Here is a 27096-nt window from a genome sequence, read left to right as displayed (position 1 = left end):
ATCCTGCCTGGAATTAAATTTATGTGATTTTTATAGAATGAAAATAATAACATGGTGGTCATCTGTCTGAACTTTTAATGTTTCATTTAAATATATAAAATTGTTTTTTTCTGTTACAAATTATATTGTATTGTTTTATGTGTACATGTTATGCTGCCCATCAAGGACCCTTGATTGGACTAATAAATATAGGAAAAGAGAACAGGACTGCGGTAAAAAGACAGGCAAAAGTAATCAAAAGAGGCATTCAAAGTCGAAACACAACACTACGCTATACACAACATAGAAAAGTGAAGACTGAGAAGTTCATGGTGCTCCGGAAGGGTACCCAGATTCTGTAGAAACAAGTGAAACTGTGATCTACTGCTCACTGGTGATACCTTCTCCCAAATACCAAAATAACCAAGACGGTTAACAGGAAGTTGAGGGATAAATCTGAAAACGCGTCACACGGTATAGATGGCATGTCTATAAACCTTGAAACCAAATTTCAAAAGTTCTTGTAACGTAGTTCCTGAGAAAAATGTGACAAACATTTTCAACTTGGATGTCATGTGTAAAATAATGTAAGTGTGCGGAAAACAGGAAGTTGTTGAATGATGAATCTTAAAACGCATCACAAGGTATAGCTGACATATATAAACCATGAAACCAAAAATGAGAAAATGAGAAAAGTGCAAAGAAAAATATTCATGGGACGGAAGGATGGATGGATGGATGGATGGACTGACAGATAGAGATAAATCAGTATAAAAAGCGGGGGAATAAAAAGAAACACAACAAACCGTCTTATATAGAATACAAGTAATAAACACGGTGAATAGTTTATTTGAAAAATGTTTATCCTAATAAAAAACTGGCGGAAATTGAATGAGTGACGATTCGACAACAATCCCATACAATAACATAGCTTATAAAAAACTTTCAACCTTTCTGTCAGTGAAGGAAATCCACGATAAACAAAATAATCCCGAGTACAGAACCACGTCCTCTGTACCAAAGAAACACAAAAAGTCACATGTACCATAGATGTAATTACATCTATGCATGTACGAAGTACACCAGCGAAAATGAAAGATAATCAAACAACACATAGACGAGATGTACAAGTACCGAGCCACGTACGTCAAATGGATATTTCCATAAACAGACCATCCAGTATTAGAAATTTCATTTATGGAAGGTATTGCTATTTGTTATTTTTATGTTGCTTAGCTTTCTAAGCCTCAAATATTCTATATAATCGTATAAAGCTGCGCCCTAACGTTATATATATTGGTATCACGTTGTCGTCGTAAACAGCTAACAGAATTTTCATTTTATAAATTTCTATTACAAAACATATTTTTAAGGGCAAATCTTATAAGCCAAAAGACAAATTTTACCCATATTTTTCTTAATTTTTAAAGTTTTGTAATTACACTAAATCAAATTATTACTATTGTTAGTTCTTATATAATTCATTTTTTGATCAAGTTTCAAAGAAGTTCAAAAAATAAAAATAAACGATTTCTGGTATAAAACAGGAGAGATAACTATATTGTAACATTTCAATGTAAATATTGACCTTTAGTTAGTTTGGCTTTATAACTGTTTATTTGTGAACAGAGAAAATCAATGACGCAAGGCTAATTTGATTAGTGGATAGTTTTATTACCTGCAGTTAAAGTTGAACTGTCAAGCCGTGTTCACATTGACCTAAATTCGGTGTTGTGTTAGTGAAACTCACACGTAAACTAAACAAAATTGCGTTCCCATTGATAAAACTCAATGTTTAGGCCACACCAATTTAATTTCTTGTTCTACGGATTTTTTGACTCCAAAAATTGGGGCGAGCGAGCGATTTGAAAATTTTAATAAATAAATATTTAGTTTGAAAATTTATGGAGGCGGAGCTTAAAAAGTAAAGGCGAGCGATTATATTTTGTTTTTTGTACACATAAAATAGTAGGTTTTGACTATATTAAAACTTGAATTATCACTTGTACCTTGACATTTCTTTAATTTATGAAGTATTTTTCCCCTGTTCAACAAGAAATAATTGAATAATTAAATCTGGTCTATGTATGTGTGACTGACAATGAGATAATTCTCCATCCAAGTCATAATCAGGTTCAGAACAACCCCTTAATGTTATGAATATCCCTTTTATGAGGGGTCAAAATAAGTTATAATATTTTTTTTTGGTAAAAACACTTTAAGTACAAAAGGGCTTATATTTTCCCAAAGAACTATAGTATTGGTATAAAATGGTCAAAACATGTCAAAAAATTTTGTAATATTCCTAGACTTTAACCATGTTAACACATTTACTTTAACAGTTTAAAATTATTAAAAATAAGTGGACCCATCCCTCTTTTAGAAAAGTTGTTTAAAATATAATGTATTTCTCCTCTTTTTGAGTAAAAAAATCTAAGTTGTCAAAGGTTTTGTAGAGTAGCACTATATAAATCCTTAGTATTTCTATTTTCTTTTCTACAACAGTAAACATGGTAAAATGACCCCTTCAGGGCCCTTGTCTGAGGGAGGGTTGGTCCCAACCTGATAATAACAAACATAGGTCAAAGTACGGCATTTTACACAGGGCTTTGATCAAAACCAACCTGCAAGCTGCAAGGGACCACAACTCAGTTTAGTACACAATTCGAACAGGAAAACCAACGATCTAAATTATATTTCAAAACGGGAAAATACCAATGAACCACATCAACAAACGATAACTGTACGACAGGTCCCTGAATCAACCAGGACAGGTGCACAAACCTTCAGCGGGTATGACCGTCATCATACATTATAATTGCAGTTGAAGGCAAATCCTTCAGAAGTTCTTTGTACTTTATTTTAACAACGAATTTTTTTTTTATAGGGAATATAAGTTAAGGGGAAAGAAACCAACGTTTTTGTTCTGTACTGGTATTTCGGAGCACCCGCTTGGAATAAATTGGTTTCATGCTGAAACAAATAATCTCGCAGATATTAACAGTGTTGTGGGGTGCTGATAGGTTTAAAATCGTTATATAAAGGCTAGACTGTGATTTTAAAAAAACAAATGTTGAGATCATTACATAATATTTACAAAAAAACGGTGCGGGAAATGGACATGATTTCATTTCCGGATGCGGGAAGCGGGAATATAATAAAAATAAAAAGAATCCGTTTTGAAAAAAATAGGTGCGGGCGGGTCCGTCGAACAAGGAATCAAATTGGTGTGGCCTTACATGTAGTTTAAATCATGTTTTATCTACACACAGTCGATAGTCAATGTAGGCCTTGTGTAGGTTAAGTGTACACAAAACTAGGCATTTAGAACATTAGTTTTACCGTGTATATATTTAAGAAGGAAACTTTTTTTGAGTAAAATTGATATTTCTGATAATTATTAGTATAGTTCTTTACAGAAATTGTTGTGAAAATTTTACAGATTTTTTTTTGTTAAAAAAAAATTCACGTACTTTATTAACCCCTGATCAAGACTCAAAGCAGCATCATTGCCGAACCCATAAGGCAGGAACCAATTGTTTTTCGGGGGGGGGGGGGGGGCTATTATAGTTGAGTATAAAACATAAAGGCAAGGGGGTGAGGATGGTGAGCTATGGATTTTGTTTTGGAAACAAAAAATGTTTCCAGTTTTTGACCCTGAAAACTTTTTTGTTTGTTTCATCCTCAGCTGCCACTATATATAATGCTAAAATTGATTTCGACTTGTCACAAAAAAAATTCCTGAAAAAAATCAATAGTCCACTACCCCCCCCCCCCCCAACCCCCCCCCCCCCCCCCTTCCCTCGCTCTCCCTAAAAAAATGAAGTAAAAAGTTGCTGCCTAATTCATTTGAAAAGGTCTTCCCGAATCGACTTGACGTACACAGAAATATTCGCTACTGGTCTTTACTCTTACAACGATTCACGCATAAATGCATGACTAAAAAAAGTGTGGGGTAAATGATATGTGTGTCTAGTATCTCAGATCCGTTAAATAAACACTTAAAATAAATTAAAAAAAAACGTTACCCTATTATTTTACCAAATACTCCTTGGAGAAAAAATACCATTTGAAAAAAAACAGAAAAGATAAAAATTTAGTGATTCCTAATATCTCAATCCTTTTTTTTTCGGCTGTAAGCACGCTGCTGCAGCTAACGTTTTCTAGAGTTGATTCGTAATCGAGACATCTCTAGTATATTCAAACTACTGCAAATTATAAAAATAGCTTTCATAAAGTAGCAACCGCTTAACTTAAAAAGGGGGAGGGTTATTATTTTTTTATCTGAGTAAGATTTTTTTTTCGCGCGTACGTTTTTATTCCTTTTTTTTCGATGCTGGTGATAAATTACATTTTTTTTCAATAGTTATCACTATAATGTATGGGGAAACTACAAATATTCATGGGACAGAGATGGATGGATGGATAGACTGACAGATAGAGGTAACACAGTATAAAAAGCGGGGGAATAAAAAGAAACACAACAAACCGTCTTATATAGATTACAAGTAATAGACACGGTGAATAGTTTATTTGAAAAATGTTTATCCTAATAATAAACTGGCGAAAATTGAATGAGTGACGATTCGACAACACTCCCATACAATAACATAGCTTATAAAAAACGTTCAACCTTTGTGTTGAAGGTAATCCACGATGAACAAAATAATCCCGAGTACAGAACCACGTCCTGTGTACCAAAGAAACACAAAAAGTTACATGTACCATAGATGTAATTACATCTATGCATGTACGAAGTACACCAGCGAAAATGAAAGATAATTAAACAACACATAGACGAGATGCACAAGTACCGAGCCACGTACGTCAAATGGATATCTCCATAAACAGACCATCCAGTAATAGAAATTTCACTTATTGAAAGTATTGCTGTTTGTTATTTTAATGTTGCTTAGCTTTCTAAGCCTCAAATATTCTATATAATCGTATAAAGCTGCGCCCTAACGTTATATATATTGCTATCACGTTGTCGTCGTAATCGGCTAATATAATTTTCATTTTATAAATTTCTATTACAAAACATATTTTTAAGGGCAAATCTTATAAGCCAAAAGACAAATTTTACCCATATTTTTCTTAATTTTCAAAGTTTTGTAATTACACTAAATCAAATTATTACTATTGTTAGTTCTTATATAATTCATTTTTTGATTAAATTTCAAAGAAGTTCAAAAAATAAAAATAAACGATTTCTGAAATAAATCAGGGGAGATAACAATATTGTAACATTTTAATGTTTTGTAAACATTGACCTTTTAGTTAGTTTGGCTTTATAACTGTTTATTTGTGAACAGAGAAAATCAATGACGCAAGGCTAATTTGATTAGTGGATAGTTTTATTACCTGCAGTTAAAGTTGAACTGTCAGATGTGATTTTTATAAGACCAGAAACGTATGACTTCGCATTCTTATTCAATTTTTAACGTTTTTATTCTGATATTTTCATCTTTTATTTCTTGCACATTCATTTTGGATAGTAATTTTTTTTTTTACCAGAACAGCAAATAGAAATAGTAAATAATGCCCCCGAGGTCATATGTTATAGGACTATGAAAAGACCAACTCCGTTCTCAATAATTATATATGGTTGTCCGTTTAGATCATTTCGATTCTTCTTCTCATGGGGGGTATTTGTCTTCAGCAGTATAATGGAGTTGATACACATACTTATTGCAACTGTCAGTCAGTCAGTTAAAGAAAAGGCCTATATATATCACTTGTGAGACCAAAGCGGCTAGAGTATGGTAGCTGCATCTGGGACCCTGATTATGTACTATTTTTTTAGCCATGTCGGCCATCTTGTTTTGTGGGCAGAGTCATTGGACACATTTTTTAAACAAGATACCCTATAAATGATGATTGTGGACAAGTTTGGTTTTTGTCTTTATAGTTTCAGGAGAAGAATTTTGTAAAAGATTACAAAAAATTACAAAAAAATGTTAAAAATTAACTATAAAGGGCAATAACTCCTTAAGGGGTCAATTGACCATTCTAGTAATGTTGACTTATTTGTAGATCTTACTTTGTTGAACATAATTGTTGTTTATAGTTTATCTCTATCTATTATAGTATTGATGATAATAACAAAAAACGGGAAAATTTCAAGAAAATTACCAATTCAGGGGCAGCAATTATACAACGGGTTTTCCGATTCATCTTAAAATTTCAGGGCAGATAGATCTTCACCTGATAAATAAATTTGATCTAAATGCTTTGGTTTTAGAGATATGAGCCAAAATCTTCATTTTACCCCATTGTTCTATTTTTAGCCATAGTGGCCATCTTGGTTGGTTGGCCGGGTCACCGAACACATTTTTAAACTAGATACCCCAATGATGATTGTGGCCAAGTTTGGTTATATTTGGCCCAGTAGTTTCAGAGGAGAAATCTTTTGTAAAAGTTAACCGGACGGACGACGACGACAACGGATGACGAGCTACGGATGCCAAGTGATGAGAAAGGGCCAGGTGTCAGAGCTAAAAAATTTCTTCTGATATTTTTTTCTTGACCTGGAATATTTCACGACAAGCTATGAAGATTTATACATTGAGCATGTAAAACAATTAATTGTGTGAAGAAGAGTCAACCTACCTATCTATCAGGAAAAAAACCCAGAAAAATGAACGAAAACAAATGCTTTCAAAATTTTAGCTTTTTCGGCATTGTCATAAAATTGATGAAGGTTCGAGAAGTAGTTAATAATATCAATGAGAAATAACAAAATGTAAGCCCAAGATGCGACCACTTATAAATTGCATTTGTCCTTAAAATGCGGGAAAATTAAAGATATATAATAATTGCATTATTATATTGATTTGAATACTCTTTTGATCATAAACAGTTTCTGTCCAACTTTCGTATAATTTCACGGAGTCATTCAAATATCTTTATCCACATTCGGAACCTATAAATATTGACACCGCTTTGTCTCGCTTTTGGGACATGTATAAATCACAGGCTCGACAAAAATACAAACAGCATATCGAATCTGAGCAGATAGTGAATTGCTTTTAAAATAAGAAAAGTACGTAGAATTCATAGTAGATTCAGACTTTTACAAAAGATTCGAACAAATAATATTTTATTAAATGATCTATTTGAGTAAATTTAGTCCCTTTTTATTCAAAATTCAAGTGTACGGCCCGGGCGTTTTGACATAAACGTAGCTACGCGCATGCAGCCTTTCATTTCAGGGGATTGATTCACCACTATTAACTACACAAATAAAAGTATTAGAGTTATATAACCCTATGTACCCGCCTTCTTTGGTCGTTACACTTTCTACCCCTTGTACATGTATCACTCATCTGAGTTTTATCTTACTTTGTAGCGAACATTAGCGACTAATGTAGCGTCAGAAAAAAATGAAAAAGCAAGGAGAAAAATTCAAACCCTGGTCTTTAAAAAATAAGATGACAAATACGACGAAATGTATGTGCTCCAAAAAATGAGCAATTCCTGATTCTATCAATTGATTAAGACACCCAACCGTGCGATTTGATGAATATCGTGGTGACCAATCAGACATACACGATGACACTCAATATAGGGGTTCCGATTTTATATCGCGAGCTTTTTTTTAAATCCCGAAAAAATGCTACTTTTATACTGGTTAGGGGAGGGGCAAGACTGATGAATTATAATAAAACAAGTTACGAAAAACATATCTGACAGACATGAACCAACGACAACCACTTAACTACCGGCTATACTGACTTTAGACGGGCACATTAAGAATGTGGCGGGGTTAAATATTTGAGGGCACCAACCCTCCCCAAACCTGGGACAATGGTGTAGCAGCACACTTTCAGCATCCTGAAAAACAAACTATAACAAGAATGTGTCCATAGTAAACGGATGCCGAACTCGCACTATCACTTCCAACTTGATAAAAAAAAACTACCTCGACCAAAAACTTTAACCTGAAGCGGGACAGACGGACGGACGGACAGAGGTAAAACAGTATACCCACACGGAGGGTATATATTGGGTCGACATTAACATGATTAAGATATTACAATACTAGTAAATATATTATTTATTATATCACCATAAGACTCAGTCAGAGTCGGATCCAAAACAAAATAAAAATAACAACTAACGCATTGATATCAAATAACACAGTCAGTACCAAGACCTGTTCTTTACATAAACCAAAAGAACTACCAATACAATGATCATTTTGTTTCCGTTATAGTAAAGATTTTTTGTGTAATTTTAAAACATTTAAACAAATTTTAATGATTTATCATGTTTATCATAATTCTTAAAATTTTGACAATATGAACGGCCTTTTCTTAAAATCAATGATATCAAAAGAATTCTCTTCATGGAACCAATCTTTGAATGAAAAATAAGTGTGCATTTGTGTTAACAGTTTGTCTGCTTTGTATCGTTATGATGACTTCAGTCCTTTTCGACCTATTTGTATGCCCCATTTGTGATTTATTGGTCTGTGCGTCCGTTTGTAGAGCAAGACAGAAGTGCGGACGGATAAACGGAGCCATAGTCCACGAAACATAATGTACCTGTACTATCGTAGGTGGAGCATACTTTCTATGTTCAGTGGACCGTGATAGTTGGGTGAAAAAAAGGGGACACATCTAGCTTTAAGACCCATTACGCTAGTTTCGTGTCTCGGGAAAACCTTCACAGCTGCTTTAAATGGAGGAATCATAGAATTATCTGATGAAATACATATGATTATAAATTCGTTTTGTATTCCCTGGTATATATTTACCAATCGTATCGGGAATTTTTTTTAATGTACTTTTGTAGACTTTTCTAAGGCTTTTGGCACTCTATTGTGGTCCGAATTGTGGATCAAGTTACGAACATCAGAAACCACAGGTAAAGTGTTTAGAGTCACCTATAATCGGCGTTTTGCATTTGCGCCAATTTTTTTTCTTATTTGCGCCGATTTTTTAAAGGTAAATTACAGGTGATATGATATAAGAAGATGTGGTATGAGTGCCAATGAGACAGCTCTCCATCCCAGTAGTGTTATTTTCATTTATCATTAAAGACCTCTTCCGTTAGCCAGTTGTTCATTAATTTTGTTAGGAATTATTTATCATAACATGTATATAACTGTTGTCTCCTGCTTAAAATCAAAAAGTAAAAACACTTTGTTTATACTAAAATGACGAATTAAAAATATATGTACAGCATTCAAATCCATAAAAACGGAATACATTCAAATCATTAATCTGTTCTTGCCGAGCATGTATAGGCAACACATCTAATATATTCCTTTCTTATGATTTCGTCTCTTCTATATTTGGCGTAATTTTACTAAAGGCCATCTTTTCTTTGTCTAGAAAACGTACTGGTGGGGCATTTCTAGAGTTCATATTTTCTCACAAGAAAGCTATTAAACCAAGAGTTCCAAATGGTGAAGTTGAAATCATCCCTTTGTTAATTTTGTGGACGCCATCACAAATTGGTTGACCGTTATAGAATGTGTACTTGTACTTAGTCTAAGAATGTATGACATTTGTCAACAGAAGGAGCGGAGCGTCAGACAATGTCAAACGTGAAGCAGTCATCGATTTCATTTAGGGAAAGGAATGGTAACTCGAAACATTGGGATAGCCATTTACCAATTGCAATGTCACTTGATTTGTCTTTATACATGTACTCTGTGCTCAGCCAATGTAAAAGTATGAACTGACCTGTAAATCCAATTAGGAAAAATATAAAATCGAACCAAATGTAAAAATGAAATCGGCGCAAATGGAAGAATGAAAATTTTCAAAATTGGCGCAAATGTCATACGTCCCTTATAATATGTATAGCGATGTCAAATCGTGTATCAAAGACAGTGACGAAATATCATCATTTTTTTAATTGCGATAATGGAGTTCGGCAAGGAGAAAACCTTTTACCTTTTTTTTTTTGCAGTGTACTTATAAAAAAAATAATATGTGATATGATTGCCAATGAGACAACTATTCACAAGTGACCAAAATGACACAGACATAAACAACTATAGGTCACCGTACGGCCTGCAATGATCTCGAAGACTTCTTTTTTGGAGAACGATGTACCCCACTTGCAAAGCCTCTAGATCAAATGTCATAAACATTTGTGTATGGTCTAGCAAAGCTCTGTTAGCGTTTGAAAACTTTTGTCTACAATGGAAATTAAAGATAAAATCTGTCGAAAACGGAGGTACCATTTGTAAAAGGAAAACCGAATTATTTGCCATTTATTTCATAAACTTTCTTCCATTTTTAATGTTAGCATACATAAGTCTATTTAGTAGTCGTTTCTGTTTCAATTGTACCATTATTAGTAATAGTGGTCTCCGAGATCCAAGATGTGGATAAATTTGTCGCAGCCATGATGTAGCCGTCAGTCGTACCATTGTATATCATGGTGTCGTCCTCATTCGCGTCGCCGTCGTTGGTCCTATATTCCTCGCATTCAATGTAAGTCACCATTTCGGCTTGTAATGTATTGAAACCACTAGGAATGTTACTGGTACTGAGTATTTCTATACTTGTACTACCCGCTTTTGTGTTAGTTTCCGGTTCTTTACTAGTTCTAGAAATTTCTGCAGTGTTAGTGGTGATTTCTTCTGTTTCCTGTATATGCGCAATTGTCGGCTGGAAACGGACACAAATCTGATACATTTGGTCTACCATGACACATTTCTGGTGCATTTTACATGGATTAGGCGAACATAAACTTTCATCCTACAAAAAAAGTTCGATACATGTTAAATAGATAAAGATTTATCTTTCGTGTCGCATAGTCTTACCATGGAAGTAATATTATTACTTCCATGGTCTTACGATCTCCACCACCTTTTTTCACAGGTTGCAGACGATAGTATCCTTTAATTATTTATGACTGATTAAGTGAAAACTAATAAACATTAGAATCAAACAAGTTAATTTGTCCATGGAAGTAATATTGATATTACTTCCATGATTTGTCAATGTGAACTACCAGATAGAATTGAGGATGGAAAATGGGGAATGTGTCAAAGAGACAATAACTCGACCAAAAAGCAGTAAATAGCCAACGGTCACCAGGCTGTAGGATATTGTCCCAGGAAAAAGTAGTTAAAACGAAAAAATTCTGACCATTGTTCAAAAACAGTTGAATGAAATAAATGAATTTGTCAATATGATATAAAATATCATAAATAACAGAAGACAATTAATTGCCTCGGAAAATAGTTGTTAAAAAGAAATATTGTCTTACCATTGTCCAATCTTTGATGTCTGCAAACATAAATCTTTTCCTTTTCCTATACTTCTTGTTTTTACAAATAACAGCTCTTGACAACAAACGACACACCAAATGTTTAGCATTATAATGTATTGCAACGCATCCAGAATGTATAAAACAATATCCAACACACATTCTCGGTCCACAATTGTCCATAGAAAGCAATATGTCAGCTTTGAACAATTTTCCATTGGAAAAAGTACCAACTTGCATATATCCATGTGTAAACAGCGAGTGAAAAATAAGAAGCACTAGAAGAACACGCTTTAACTCGATGCCAATCATAGTTTTAATTTATTGGTTCGCCACCTTCTTAAGCGCTTGTCTAATATCTTGTTTTTTCTTCTTAATATTATATGAACAATATAATTGAAAATAAATAAAATCCAATTTTCATTACAGGTAATGAAAAGTAAAATAACCAAAATACCGAATTCCGAGGAAAATTGAAAAAGGAACGTCCCTTATGAAAAGGCAAATCAAAAGCTGAAACACATCAAACGAATGGATAACTACTGTCATATTCTGAATACCGAATGTTCACTCACCTCATTGACGTAATGGTCTCGTGTTTTATGATGCCTGATATTTTTACTTTTCAACCGATTAAATATACTAGTCAATCATCGAAAGAATACAAAACGATGCACCTGTCATTACAAAGAAATTTTATACTAATCAATTCCTATTTTTCTTTAATCTAATTCATTTATTTATAGGAAAATCGTTTATTTGAGTGATTTAAACAACCATTCTTACAAACACAAATTTAAGAACAATCGATGTTAGACCCTTAAACTTGAAACAAAACTATGGTCGGATAAGATTATGAATACTTATTCAAGTATTTGAATTCAAAATTCTTTTGAGATTTTTTTCATCATTTTCCGAAAAATAAATTTCTTCCTTGTGTTCAGACTTACACTATTTCCAGTTTCCTACTTTTCGGAAATAATTGCCTTTACTTTTATTTATTATCTTCATTATTTTATAGTATTATTTTATTTGTTGTTATGCATATAACTTTAACTGTGTACTCAGTTATTGGTGATATCCATTTGACGTGGCTCTGTATTTGTACATCCCGTCAATGTGTTCTTGTTCTTGTTCTATGGTAAAATAAATCTATTCTCGTCGCTCCTTTTTTCTTATGTGCGTTGACTATATGCCTATTTGGGTTTCTTTGTTACATATGACGTGGCTCTGTTATTATACATCCGGTCAGTGTGCTATGGTAGAAGTTTTGTATTCTTGTCTTTCAGTTCAATTAATGTGATTTGCCAATATGCCTTCATGTGTGTCTTTGTTACATTTTTGGGGATTTAAAGTGATTAGGATCATAACACAATGTTAACTGTTGCACCCCTATTTTTGACATTTTTATGTATTTTGTCTGTTTGTTTTGTTCACACATTGTTGTCAAGGTTATATTTGTGTATCAATACTTTTAATGATGAGTATATGTTTGGTTTTTCTTTGCAATTTAATAAGATATTTTTTTTGGTTTAAAATAATGATTATTTTCAAAAATCCAATTAAGAAAAAATCTTATTAAAAAAAAAATACAGAATAACCATTAAATTTATTGTATTTCGATCAACACTTCTTTGGTTTTGTTAATTAAAATTTTGTTTGTTTCAGAAAATGATAATCAATTATATCTTCATTTAAAATTAATCCTAATAGGAGCCAGAGTATTACAAAGATTCAAATTTATCAAGAAAAATTGGATTGAAAGTACGCTAAAAGTATAAACGTTGGAACGTAAAATTGTATTGCGTATAACAACATTTTTTCATTTGTCATGCAATGACGAGTTTCTGAATGAACTTAATAAAGTCACCGTACTCATATCTTAGTTCATCACCAACATTATCTCGCACCTGAAGATTAAAAAAAAACATACAACGGAGCATTCACCGAGCCCACATCAAATTTTGCTTTATTTAATCTGAGGCTAAATACATAAAGTATATTGATACAAGCATGAAACATGGTACCGTGCGATGCCCCCAACTGCTATTAAGATTGATAATATAGAAAGATACACAGAGACCAATAAGTGCTTTAATCCACAATATTTGTAAAAGAGGGACAAGAGACACCAGAGGGAAAGTCAAACTCATAATCGAAAATAAACTGACAACGCCAAGGCTAAAAAATTAAAAAACAAACAGACAAACAATAGTACACATGACACAACATGGAATACCAAAGAATAAGCAACACGAACCCCACCAAACTCTAGGGGTGATCTCCGGAGGGTGAAGCATATTCTGCTCCACATGTGGCACCCGTTGTGTTGCTTATGTGATAAAAAATCCGGTAAATATTCGAGTTCGGTAGGTCACATTCATGAAGGGGAGGGGATTGTAGTTACGACGTAAGGAACACATCTGATATCATTTGTGAAACAGTTATTTCATAACTTTCAACCAATTCGTGATGGCGTCCGTAAAATTAACAAAGGGATCTGCTGGATAGTTGTCTCATTGAAAATCTTACAACATCTCATTATGATATTATTTGGCCTTTTTAACTTTTTTGGATTCGAGCGTCACTGATGAGTCTTTTGTAGACGAAACGCGCGTCTGGCGTATATACTTAATTTAGTCCTGGTATCTATGATGAGTTTATTTACATACATTGTATCATTGCCCGTTGCTTTGAAATAGAGACCATGCACACAGGCATCACTTAGCTGTTCAATCCTCGTGGAACAAAAACTAGGAAGCAAAAAACAAATCTCCTGCGCTGTATTGATTCTGCCAAAAAAAACAGTGGTTTTCTTTTTTTCCATTTGAACGAAAAACAACGACAGCAAGAAATGTTTTGAAATAAATATACATTTTTCTTTGCTCATTGTTTAAGGACGTACGGTGAGCTAGAAGTAGTGTTAATCTCTGTGTCATTTGGTCTCTTGTGGGAATTGTCTCATTGGTAGTAATACCACTGCTTCTTTTGTATGTATGACATATTAATCACTAGAAATTGTCCATCTACACGATGATTTGTTCATGCAGTTATGGATTACACGACTACGAATCTATGTTATATTTTATCCGAAAAAAATGTAAAAAAGTGTAGGGCGACTCCGAAGGGAAAATATAAAAAAACTAATAAGTCGTTCAGAAACCGATAGAACCATGGCTTAAATCGTGAAAAAGACGAAAATACAAACGCAAAACGTCTTTGTTTGATTGCCCGTTGATATGAAATGGAGATGATGTACAACGGACATTATCATTTTAGAAATTTTCATGTGAAGTCAATTTTGTGGAGTTGATACAGTCATGTTAAAATGTGTGACGGACAGTTTGTTGTTTTGTTATGCTGTTTTTGTGTGCTGTCCTAGGTTGTTTCACGTGTTCGTTGTTATTCTGTGGTTAGCATGTCGAAATGTAGTATTGTATTTTTTATTTGTGTATTTCTCTGTTCTGAATTTTCTTGCATTTATTTGTACTATATTTCTGTTATGTTATCTTGTCATTTTAGTGGTATATTTTACAATGCCACAAAAGCGCGATGTTCGGCTAGCCACAAAACCAGGTTCCACCATTTTTCTCAAAATGTTCTGTCCCAGTCAGGAAAATTGCAGTTTTTATCTTATTGTTCGTTTTTTTGTGTGTTGCATTGTCGTTGGTTTTTTTGTTGCACTTTATAGTGTTTCTGTTGTTTCGTTGTTTTCCTGTTACAATTGATGTATTTCCCTCGGTTTTAGTTTCGGATTTGCTTCCTCTCAATCGATTTATGACTTCTGAACAGTTGTTTACTACTGTTGCCTTTATTCAGCAATATTTTAATAATATTATATAGATAACACATAGCTGAGTGGGTGATAGAGCAGATTGTTTATCAGAGAAAACATTGTTAACCGCGGCAAAGCAATGGGATGATAATGCTTTTCGAGGGGACCAATCTGCTCTATCACTCTCTCAGCTATGTGTTAGTTAATTCATTAAACTAAATGTCCTATCATTATTGTCTTTTACAGAATTCATTTTATTTTAAAAGTATTTTGTATGACGTCACATACATAACATCGTTACAGTTAAAAAAAACAACCTTAGGGTGTTCTTAATTCTTGTTAAAGAATTTAGAAAGCATATCTTTTGGGTAAAATCGTGCAGATGAACCAGACGTGAGATTTTGTAAACCGGGAACAGTAAGTAAATCAATAAATAATCATCTTATTGTAAGCAGTATATAGAAACCATATTAAATCAGTGTAATTCAAGTGAATACATTCTAAAAAAAAATAAAAAGTAAAATCACAAAAATACTGAACATGGGGAAAATCAATTCGGAAAGTCCATCCGGCAAAATCAAATAACAAAACGCATCAAAAACGAATGGACAAGAACTGTCATTTTCCTGACTTGGTAAAGGCATTTTCAAATGCTAAGGAGAGTGGCCTTTTGTACAAAAAGTAAACATTTACGTCCAGTTTATAAGGAAAATTTTTTGAAATTAAGCAAAATGTAAGCTATCGAACGCATAAAAGAAGACGACGGATTCCCGTATTTTACACCAAATTTTTTTTTTAAACAATTTCATTAAACTGTTTTTTATTTCACTGACACCGTTTAAGGTTATAATTATTTTTATTTAAAAAAAAAAGTTGCTTTGTATCTGTACAAAAGTTCATTTTAACATTTATGAGCCTCGATCGTTGAATGACCAATAGCCGACCATACGAGACCCTCATATATAGTCAAGGTAGTTAAAGACCTAAGTAGTAATTTGATTTTTTTTAATTATACCTGTAACTGCTCCGCTCTATTAAGAAGTCATAATTGAAAAGTGCAGGTATTGTAGTGTATCGTATTTTATGAAGTCATCTTATAAATGTGTATGGCTTTGAAAAATATTTACTTCCTTTTGTAGCAAGTGTTTAATGGATACATTTCGAAAAGGTAAACATATTTTGCTACTGGTAGGAAATGACTTTAAAGATGACATGTTTGCACTAGGTATTTTCTCCAGATGTTTTAGCGTGTTTCTATTACAATGAAGTTGCTTCTTCAATGCTTATTTTAACGTTGTTTGTGTGATTGAGAAAATCGTGGTGTATCTTGTTGATCTTTTGTTTTCTTAGACGGCCCAGTAAGTTACACACATTTTGAAATACCTTCATATTTTCACTCTATTGTTTCTATCAATCAATCTAGAATATACAATACATTAGTTTTCTTAAGGGACCATCTCAAAAATTTTATTACTTTCATATCAACAAAAAATGTCCATTAAAATCCAACTTTCCGAATCTCAAAATCATTTTACTTCAATATATTAAGGTGCTAACAAGCTTTAAAAGTTTAGAACAGAAATAGGGAATGTATAAGATAGACAACAATCCAACCAAAGAGTAGAAAACAGGCGAAGGCCACCAACTGACCTACAAAACAGCGAGATAATCCTGCACCCCGAGACGACCCCTACACAAAATGTCTACTAGTTCAATAATCATGGACGTCACACCAAACTCCAAAACATAGAAATGAGCCAAATTTATAGAAAAAAAACATTCACGACTACCATAGGTTAGGGGATCCTGTGTGGGGACAGGCGAAAACATGCAGCAGGATGAAACACACGAAAGTCTGAGTCCAACGTCAGAATAGGAAACAAAAGAAACTTAGCCAAATGACAATGATACATATATTTGACAAATGACTGAATGCAGTTACTGACGTCTATTAGATCCAGACCTCAATTAAACTGATTGAAATATTACGTGTTTATCTGATGAAGATCACGCACACTCCTTAGCGTTAGGTGTTCAGTATCGTACCATCATAAAATATATGAGAAGAATATAATCGGTATCAATCCAACAACTTGTTTTATAAAAAAATGTGTTTATTTCCGATGCAAGTTAGTGAATCAATATTTATACCAAAACATGACATCTTTGTTGATCTGACAACAGAAACGTAACTTTACTCTTCCCAACATGTCTGTTGAAAGGTTATATTGCTGTTGAAGCGAATGTCGACGACCGTGTGGTTTTCACAAAATATTACCATTAAAGATTGGATCTTAAATACATAAGCGTATAAGATATCTGAGCGTTGATTTATATTTACGAATTATGTCCTTGTGTCGATGATACAATTTTGACTAGGTTGTGATAGCAAAACCCCTGGTGCAAGAAAATAACAAAAAAAATGTACATCGAGCAAAATTCAAAACGCTCAAACACATCAAACGAATGGGTAACAACTGTCATATTCCTGACTTGGTGCCGACATTATCGTATTTAAAAGATTGGGGATTAGACGAAGGGTAATTATCGTACCAAAGCAGGTCCGATTGATATGATTCTTTTGTTTGTTTTTACTGAAAACTTAAAAATTACCTTTCAACATATATATTCGCATTCAACCCATTTAATTAGATGTGGTAATAGTTTCTTTGTATTATTATTTCCCCACTTGAGGAGCAAACCAACACTTTTTGAGAAATGTTAAGATAATCTTTTAGGTTGCACTTAGTAAATACAGCTGTTTCTCAAACCACGCCTCTTTTGAGGTGATGTAGAAAATTTGTAGATAATTAATTTTGTTTACATATATACTGGTTCCCAGTCATGATTTCGATGTTGTATCTAATAAGAAACATGTAGAGACATAACTTGGGAATGTTACCATTTTTATACTGAAATATGTGGTTACCCTACAGTCGGAGTAGGGGTAGTTTAAGTGTTAGTTTACACTGTCAGAAGTTCAGGGCATATACACGTTGATAATATGCCGCACAGCCCTATGTTTTGCCCTATGAAAAAAATAGTAGTGCATATGAAATTTCCTTTCTAGGATATAATTTTTTCAAAACTTCAGAGTAAAAATGGTACAGTTTTAGCCGTAAATGAAGTTCCTCTTGGGAAAATGCATTGTCAATATTAACAGAAATGCAACCTATTTTAGGCGAATAAAGAGTACGTACAGAATTTAACAAAATTTGGTGTATGTCGCAGATTTTAATGAAATTAACTCAAACATGAAGTTTTATAGATATTTCATGGAAATGGATAAATTCCGTGGCCTTAAGGATGTTTGCTTGTCATATTTGGGAATTTTCGTCAGATTTTCGGAATCCTCTGGTTTTAACCATTTGAATGCCTTAAATTTTTTTACCCATGAACCCCCATTTTTCTTTTTATAAATCTTTTACGTGTATAATTATAAGTCATTTGTAAAGTCTTATAAAATTTTATTTATTTTTTGATAGTATTTGAGAACATTAACTGGTCAATGATAAAGCTATGAAAAATCAAGAGAGAAAATTTTCCCGCCAAAATTACAATGGCTAATATCTCGAAAACAAGCACATTGACCCCTAATTTTGTTTTTCTTTTTGGATTCCTCATTCTATTCCCTATCAATACATTCTAGTTTTATGAAAAGTTATTTATTTTGAAACTGAGCAGCGAACATCCTTAAATATGTTTAAACGTGCTTATATTTACTCTTTGCAGTCATTGAAAGTCATAGAACCTTCCTGAATATTATAAGCGGGGTGTTGTTCTCCTGTCGATGACCCAAAAGTAAGCCGTAACACAAAAATCTTCTTTTTTTGTCACCGCGGCATACAATATACAAGCTAGAAATATAGAAATATCTCAACAAAACTTACAATAGTGATTTCTATCTTGATTATGTACTAAATATTCCATATTGCTAGAAACAGCAGAACAATTTAGGAAATTTGAAGTCATAGGGACAAAAAAGTGAGAAAATTGCCTACCCTCTGGGTCATAAAACAAATATTTTAACTTGTAATTGCTATGATTGTATGATTTTAAAGGTCTTTATATGGTAACCAATAACCGTGATTGGAAGTAAAGCAACAGTAAAATGTGGACTGACGACAGGGGCAACATAAGGCTATGAACGTTATATAAAAACACAGAAAACACAGAAATCCAGAAACAAATAAAACAATAAGTAACGGAAAACACTATGAACTTCTGTTTGGTACATTAATTTAACCCATTCACATTTGTATATCATTTTACAGTCTGTAACCGCTTAAATCATGAATCTGAGCATATTGTATCTTTAGGATATTTTTTTTAAAAAGCACTCACTACAGCAAGGTTAAGACAAACATTCAGGTACTGGTACATTAAGTTTAATGTATTACATTTATTTCATAATAAAAACCAAGTACCTACTAAAGAATATTCTGTATGAAAAGCAGCAATACACATTCAAGTATTTAGACAGCAAATAGTTTACTGTTGTTAAATTTTTATTTATATGGACAACAGAAAACGTGTCACCTGACTGTTTTGGAAAAAGAAAACTTACACAAATATCGAAGCCTGAATTGTTTTTTATTCTTTTAATTAATAATGAATTACATGAGAAACAACAGTTTCAGGACAAACCACCAAACGGTGCATACCCGCCTTACAAATGAGTAACAATTCCTCAATTGAGTAATCATTTGATAGTGCTAACATAAAATAACGTTTGCAGTCGTTTGAATGGTTTTACATTAATAATTTTGGGGCCCTTTATAGCTTGTTGTTCGGTGTGAGCCAAGGCTCCGTGTTGAAGGCCGTTCATTGACCTATAATGGTTTACTTTTATAAATTGTTATTTGGATGGAGAGTTGTCTCATTGGCACTCACACCACATCTTCCTATATCTATTTTGTCTTAAGAAGAGGGACGAACGATACCATAGGAACGGTAAATGACACACGTTATAGAGAATGGCATATTACGCCTTCCTAAGAACTATATTTTTTATTTTAAGTAGTCTTAGTTTTAGAGACCTACTAACTTCTCAGTAATTAAGGTTAGGGCTATTCAGCTGTCAGAAAAACTTGCAGCAATTTATCATGAATATTCCCAATATAAAGTAAAAAATGTATATTAAAAAAGAACTAAAAAGTGTTCCAGATATGTAGGATAGTGAGTTATTTGAAGAACTATTTCTTTTTGGTGGATTTCTTGGATTGTAAAAAACACAGAATCTAAGGTCCATATTTTCTATCAAGTTAGCAAAATTTGATGCAGGAATGCAGATATTTAAGGTGAATTTAATTTAAAAGAACCAATTTATAAGAATATAACTTAGAAATATTAATATTTTTGCAAGTTTATATTACTTTTGGTTGTTTTTGAATATTTTCAAATTGGCAATTTAAGGGGAGGTAACTCTAAAACAGTGCATTTTCTGAAGGACTCTACATGAAATTTTCCTATTTTGTCTTTTAGCCGGAAAAAACGTACGGTGACCCTATCTTTTCTTTTGATATTCTCAACGCATTGTCTGAAAGCAATCTTTTCCTAATTTATTTTACAATTCTATCATTTTGTTTAGTTTCTATTCACAAAATGTTGTTTTTTCCTGTATAATCCATACAAAATTTGTCATTTTGTCACAACCTGTAGCTTGAGAAAATGCGCGGTGACCTATCATTTTTATAATATTTTTCAACATGTATCAATAGATACTACATTTTGACAATGTATGAACAAATTCTATCATTTTTATTTTAGACTCCCATACCACCTTAAAGTAGTTTTAGTTTTAGTTTTACTAACTTCTCAGTAATTAAGGTTAGGACTATTCAGATATGTAGGATAGTGACTTATTTGAAGAACTATTTCCATTTGGTGGGGTTGTCTCCGACCTGATGAACGCATGAATGATTAGAACGAAAACAATATACATACACGATTTTACACTTGATCGAACACTTATGTTCCCTTACGTTTCACTTCTTTAAACATTGAATCCAGTCGATAACCTTTGATCAAAAGTAGTATATCATAGTGGTCAAACAATACACAAATATAAGAAATGTGAATAAAATACAAATAATCACAACGATAATACCAATGAATTTATTTTTCAGGAAATAGCAATGGGAAATGATTGCTTACATATCAGAGTAAGAAGATTACATTACTTTTGTCCAAGTTATAAAATTTAAGTCAGAAATGTCAAAATATGTTTAATGATAAAATCAAGCAGACGTGTGATGAATAACATAATTTCAACATCTAACTGACAGATTCTCTATTCATCATAACGCAAATAATATGATTGAACATATTTATTTAATTGTTATATATTACACTAGGCAAACAGATATTTACGGAAAAGCAATAAAAGAAATCGGGTAAGATAATTTTGCTTAAAACACTCACGTGTATTTTAGCCTTTCAATGGTTCCTTTTTTTTCACGCACCATCAAAAATTGAGATTATATGTTTAAATGACGAGTATAATGCATACTTTTTTCCTACTGGTGGTTATGTGCCTATCCCTGGTTCTTTAGATTAGAAATTAGACAAATATTTAGTTATAACTATCATATTTACTATACAAAATAAACGTATGTGAAGTGCAAATTGTCAAATTATGAACACGGATAACATATAAATATTTAAACATCTTTTATTGCATGATTCATTTATTCTTCCTGCATGCATGTTCTTAAGTTTGATTGAATATTTATTTGTGACTCAACGTGTACATTCTATTAATTTATATGACACCAGACACATGGACATTCAAAAGAAAACGATGGTAATATATTGCACGAGAGACATCGGGTAAGATATTTTTGATAAAATATAAAAATAAGAAGATGTGACATGATAACACAATTGGTTTTATGTTGACCTCTGGATATCTCTCATTGTTTCATTTTATTGTTGAGGGTCTGATCAAAATTTTCAAATGTTTTAGCCTCGACACTACAAATCATTAAAAGTCTGAAATGGCCTATATCTGTTCTCTACTGTACTTATGTTTACTCGACCAGTCTGAATTCGTCTGAGATTTACTTAATAATACTCGACTGTAGTCTGAACCATACTAAACAGTCTGAATGTGTACTTGACCAGTACTTAACCATTTTATACTAGTCTGAATCGTACTCGACCTAGTCTGAACCGTACTCGACCTAGTCTGAACCATACTTGACCTAGTCTGAACCATACTAGACCAAGTCTTAACCAACCTAGACCTATTTTTGGTATCTATCAACTGAATTTTATCAATTTAGGATTTTTTTAAAAATAAAAATGAAATTTGAACAACTTGGAATTAAAAATGTATTCAATACAGTATTGAAATTAAAATTTCACAATAATCAATCATAATATAACTTCAACACAATACTAATCAATACTTACGTAATTATATATAGCAACTTTTAAAATATAAATAAAACAAGCTGATCAAATAATCTAAAAAAAATAATTATGACTAACAAATGACTAATATTGTCATAGTTTTTATAAATATTTCGGAAGTATTTTATGGTAACTGGACTATTTTCATCATTAACTTAAGCCTAGTATAGAGTTAGTTGAGTTTTATTAATAATGCAGTGAATGTTCTTTTTTATTAGTATATATATATATAAAATAGTATATAAAAAAACCTTTAAAAAATAAAAAAAAAATAAAATGAGAGCTTGAGGTGGTACCCAACACTTTCACTAAAATTAATTTGGCTCGTTTAATTTTCATAAAAATTTGACAAGGTATTAACTTTGACCGTTAACAAAAATATAAAAATTTCAAAAGTTTTGAATCAACCATTTTATAAGAAAAATTACACTGGTTATATAGCAGTTTGACAAACACCAATTTTAATCATTGAGAAGCTTAATATTCCCTTTACAACACAACGTAATCAAAACGTTTAACTGATTTGACGGAGTTATCTCCCTGTAGTGTTAGGTACCACCTTAATTGTTTTGTTTTATTAAACCAAGAATTTAATGTAACTATGATAATATAATTTCCATAGCAATCCTTGATAACCTTTTTAAAAAAGGAAATGTATTCCAAAGTAACAGTAAATATTTATTTCAATTAATTTAAGTATTTTTTGGTCAAATTAACATGGCATACACAAAGCACTTTAATATGTTCAATTACCTCAGAAGATGTGTGTTTTACAAGTAAAAAGAAAGCCATATTTTCTTAAATTCGGGTATTACTTATCTAGTACATACATGTATATTCGAAAGGCCTTGTTATTTAACTTAAACAGGATGTTGCAATTTTGAATCAATGTTATTTAGAATTTAATATCTCTGACCAGGTGTGATCTTATTTATGAGTTTGCCCCCAAGCAGAGGTTATTCTTTATATTTCACCACTAATCAGAAAAAACAATTTTAATTTATTTATTTAATTTTATCCCTTTTTGATATAAGTTATATATAATAATTTTTTGTCATCCTAAATATAATAATAAATATATTTCTAAGATAAGGTTAAATTTTTTTATAAATTTTGTTGGCTGTTGTCAGTTAAAAAGAAATTTATTTTTACAGTTTAAAAAGTAGAGGTTTTTTGGTCTAGTATGGTTCAGACTGGTCGAGTACTGTTCAGACCTTTGGTTAGGTATGGTTTAGACTGGAAAAATAGGTCGAGTACATGTCGAGAGTTGGTTAATAGTTATCAAAAGTACCAGGATTATAATTTTATACGCCAGACGCGCGTTTCGTCTACATAAGACTCATCAGTGACGCTCAGATCAAAATAGTTAAAAAGCCAAATAAATACAAAGTTGAAGAGCATTGAGGATCCAAAATTCCAAAAAGTTGTGCCAAATACGGCTAAGGTAATCTACTCCTGGGGTAAGAAAATCCTTAGTATTTCGAAAAATTCAAGGTTTTGTAAACAGAAAATTTATAAAAATGACCATATAATTGATATTCATGTCAACACCGAAATGCTGACTACTGGGCTGGTGATACCCTCGGGGACGAAACGTCCACCAGCAGTGACATCGACCCAGTGGTGTAAATAGTTATCAAAAGTACCAGGATTATAATTTTATACGCCAGACGCGCGTTTCGTCTACATAAGACTCATCAGTGACGCTCAGATCAAAATAGTTAAAAAGCCAAATAAATACAAAGTTGAAGAGCATTGAGGATCCAAAATTCCAAAAAGTTGTGCCAAATACGGCTAAGGTAATCTACTCCTGGGGTAAGAAAATCCTTAGTATTTCGAAAAATTCAAAGTTTTGTTAACAGAAAATTAATAAAAATGACCATATAATTGATATTCATGTCAACACCGAAATGCTGACTACTGGGCTGGTGATACCCTCGGGGACGAAACGTCCACCAGCAGTGGCATCGACCCAGTGGTGTAAATAGTTATCAAAAGTACCAGGATTATAATTTTATACGCCAGACGCGCGTTTCGTCTACATAAGACTCATCAGTGACGCTCAGATCAAAATAGTTAAAAAGCCAAATAAATACAAAGTTGAAGAGCATTGAGGATCCAAAATTCCAAAAAGTTGTGCCAAATACGGCTAAGGTAATCTACTCCTGGGGTAAGAAAATCCTTAGTATTTCGAAAAATTCAAAGTTTTGTAAACAGAAAATTTATAAAAATGACCATATAATTGATATTCATGTCAACACCGAAATGCTGACTACTGGGCTGGTGATACCCTCGGGGACGAAACGTCCACCAGCAGTGGCATCGACCCAGTGGTGTAAATAGTTATCAAAAGTACCAGGATTATAATTTTATACGCCAGACGCGCGTTTCGTCTACATAAGACTCATCAGTGACGCTCAGATCAAAATAGTTAAAAAGCCAAATAAATACAAAGTTGAAGAGCATTGAGGATCCAAAATTCCAAAAAGTTGTGCCAAATACGGCTAAGGTAATCTACTCCTGGGGTAAGAAAATCCTTAGTATTTCGAAAAATTCAAAGTTTTGTAAACAGAAAATTTATAAAAATGACCATATAATTGATATTCATGTCAACACCGAAATGCTGACTACTGGGCTGGTGATACCCTCGGGGACGAAACGTCCACCAGCAGTGGCATCGACCCAGTGGTGTAAATAGTTATCAAAAGTACCAGGATTATAATTTTATACGCCAGACGCGCGTTTCGTCTACATAAGACTCATCAGTGACGCTCAGATCAAAATAGTTAAAAAGCCAAATAAATACAAAGTTGAAGAGCATTGAGGATCCAAAATTCCAAAAAGTTGTGCCAAATACGGCTAAGGTAATCTACTCCTGGGGTAAGAAAATCCTTAGTATTTCGAAAAATTCAAAGTTTTGTAAACAGAAAATTTATAAAAATGACCATATAATTGATATTCATGTCAACACCGAAATGCTGACTACTGGGCTGGTGATACCCTCGGGGACGAAACGTCCACCAGCAGTGGCATCGACCCAGTGGTGTAAATAGTTATCAAAAGTACCAGGATTATAATTTTATACGCCAGACGCGCGTTTCGTCTACATAAGACTCATCAGTGACGCTCATATCAAAATAGTTAAAAAGCCAAATAAATACAAAGTTGAAGAGCATTGAGGATCCAAAATTCCAAAAAGTTGTGCCAAATACGGCTAAGGTAATCTACTCCTGGGGTAAGAAAATCCTTAGTATTTCGAAAAATTCAAAGTTTTGTAAACAGAAAATTAATAAAAATGACCATATAATTGATATTCATGTCAACACCGAAATGCTGACTACTGGGCTGGTGATACCCTCGGGGACGAAACGTCCACCAGCAGTGGCATCGACCCAGTGGTGTAAATAGTTATCAAAAGTACCAGGATTATAATTTTATACGCCAGACGCGCGTTTCGTCTACATAAGACTCATCAGTGACGCTCAGATCAAAATAGTTAAAAAGCCAAATAAATACAAAGTTGAAGAGCATTGAGGATCCAAAATTCCAAAAAGTTGTGCCAAATACGGCTAAGGTAATCTACTCCTGGGGTAAGAAAATCCTTAGTATTTCGAAAAATTCAAAGTTTTGTAAACAGAAAATTTATAAAAATGACCATATAATTGATATTCATGTCAACACCGAAATGCTGACTACTGGGCTGGTGATACCCTCGGGGACGAAACGTCCACCAGCAGTGGCATCGACCCAGTGGTGTAAATAGTTATCAAAAGTACCAGGATTATAATTTTATACGCCAGACGCGCGTTTCGTCTACATAAGACTCATCAGTGACGCTCAGATCAAAATAGTTAAAAAGCCAAATAAATACAAAGTTGAAGAGCATTGAGGATCCAAAATTCCAAAAAGTTGTGCCAAATACGGCTAAGGTAATCTACTCCTGGGGTAAGAAAATCCTTAGTATTTCGAAAAATTCAAAGTTTTGTAAACAGAAAATTTATAAAAATGACCATATAATTGATATTCATGTCAACACCGAAATGCTGACTACTGGGCTGGTGATACCCTCGGGGACGAAACGTCCACCAGCAGTGGCATCGACCCAGTGGTGTAAATAGTTATCAAAAGTACCAGGATTATAATTTTATACGCCAGACGCGCGTTTCGTCTACATAAGACTCATCAGTGACGCTCAGATCAAAATAGTTAAAAAGCCAAATAAATACAAAGTTGAAGAGCATTGAGGATCCAAAATTCCAAAAAGTTGTGCCAAATACGGCTAAGGTAATCTACTCCTGGGGTAAGAAAATCCTTAGTATTTCGAAAAATTCAAAGTTTTGTAAACAGAAAATTTATAAAAATGACCATATAATTGATATTCATGTCAACACCGAAATGCTGACTACTGGGCTGGTGATACCCTCGGGGACGAAACGTCCACCAGCAGTGGCATCGACCCAGTGGTGTAAATAGTTATCAAAAGTACCAGGATTATAATTTTATACGCCAGACGCGCGTTTCGTCTACATAAGACTCATCAGTGACGCTCAGATCAAAATAGTTAAAAAGCCAAATAAATACAAAGTTGAAGAGCATTGAGGATCCAAAATTCCAAAAAGTTGTGCCAAATACGGCTAAGTAGACTGTTTCAGACGAGTCGAGTAATAGTTCGGACTATTTTCAACGGCAAA

At 33.1% G+C, this 27096-nt stretch overlaps 1 protein-coding gene across 1 annotated transcript; it reads right to left on the bottom strand.

Annotated features, from left to right (window-relative positions):
• Window positions 1–10237: 10237 nt before the first annotated feature.
• Window positions 10238–11435, bottom strand: LOC134691356 (uncharacterized). The gene is made up of 2 exons (XM_063551841.1): window positions 11215–11435; window positions 10238–10700 (listed from the first exon to the last, which is right to left on the bottom strand). Exons 1-2 carry the CDS (start codon window positions 11395–11397, stop codon window positions 10257–10259), a joined length of 627 nt encoding a protein of 208 aa, XP_063407911.1. The 5' UTR covers window positions 11398–11435; the 3' UTR covers window positions 10238–10256.
• Window positions 11436–27096: the final 15661 nt, after the last annotated feature.

The sequence above is a fragment of the Mytilus trossulus genome, chromosome 11, assembly GCF_036588685.1.
Source record: "Mytilus trossulus isolate FHL-02 chromosome 11, PNRI_Mtr1.1.1.hap1, whole genome shotgun sequence".
Taxonomy (NCBI): domain Eukaryota; kingdom Metazoa; phylum Mollusca; class Bivalvia; order Mytilida; family Mytilidae; genus Mytilus; species Mytilus trossulus.
Note: the sequence above shows the minus strand (reverse complement) of the source record. Positions and strands in the feature narration are given on the sequence as shown.

Bases quoted from the DNA above. Each gene is read 5' to 3' on its own strand.
- LOC134691356 (XM_063551841.1), bottom strand. From the start codon at position 11,397: ATGGACAATTGTGGACCGAGAATGTGTGTTGGATATTGTTTTATACAT. The intron at 10,701-11,214 runs GTAAGACAATAT...CTTTTTTTGTAG, and splicing joins ACATCAAAGATTGGACAATG to GATGAAAGTTTATGTTCGCC.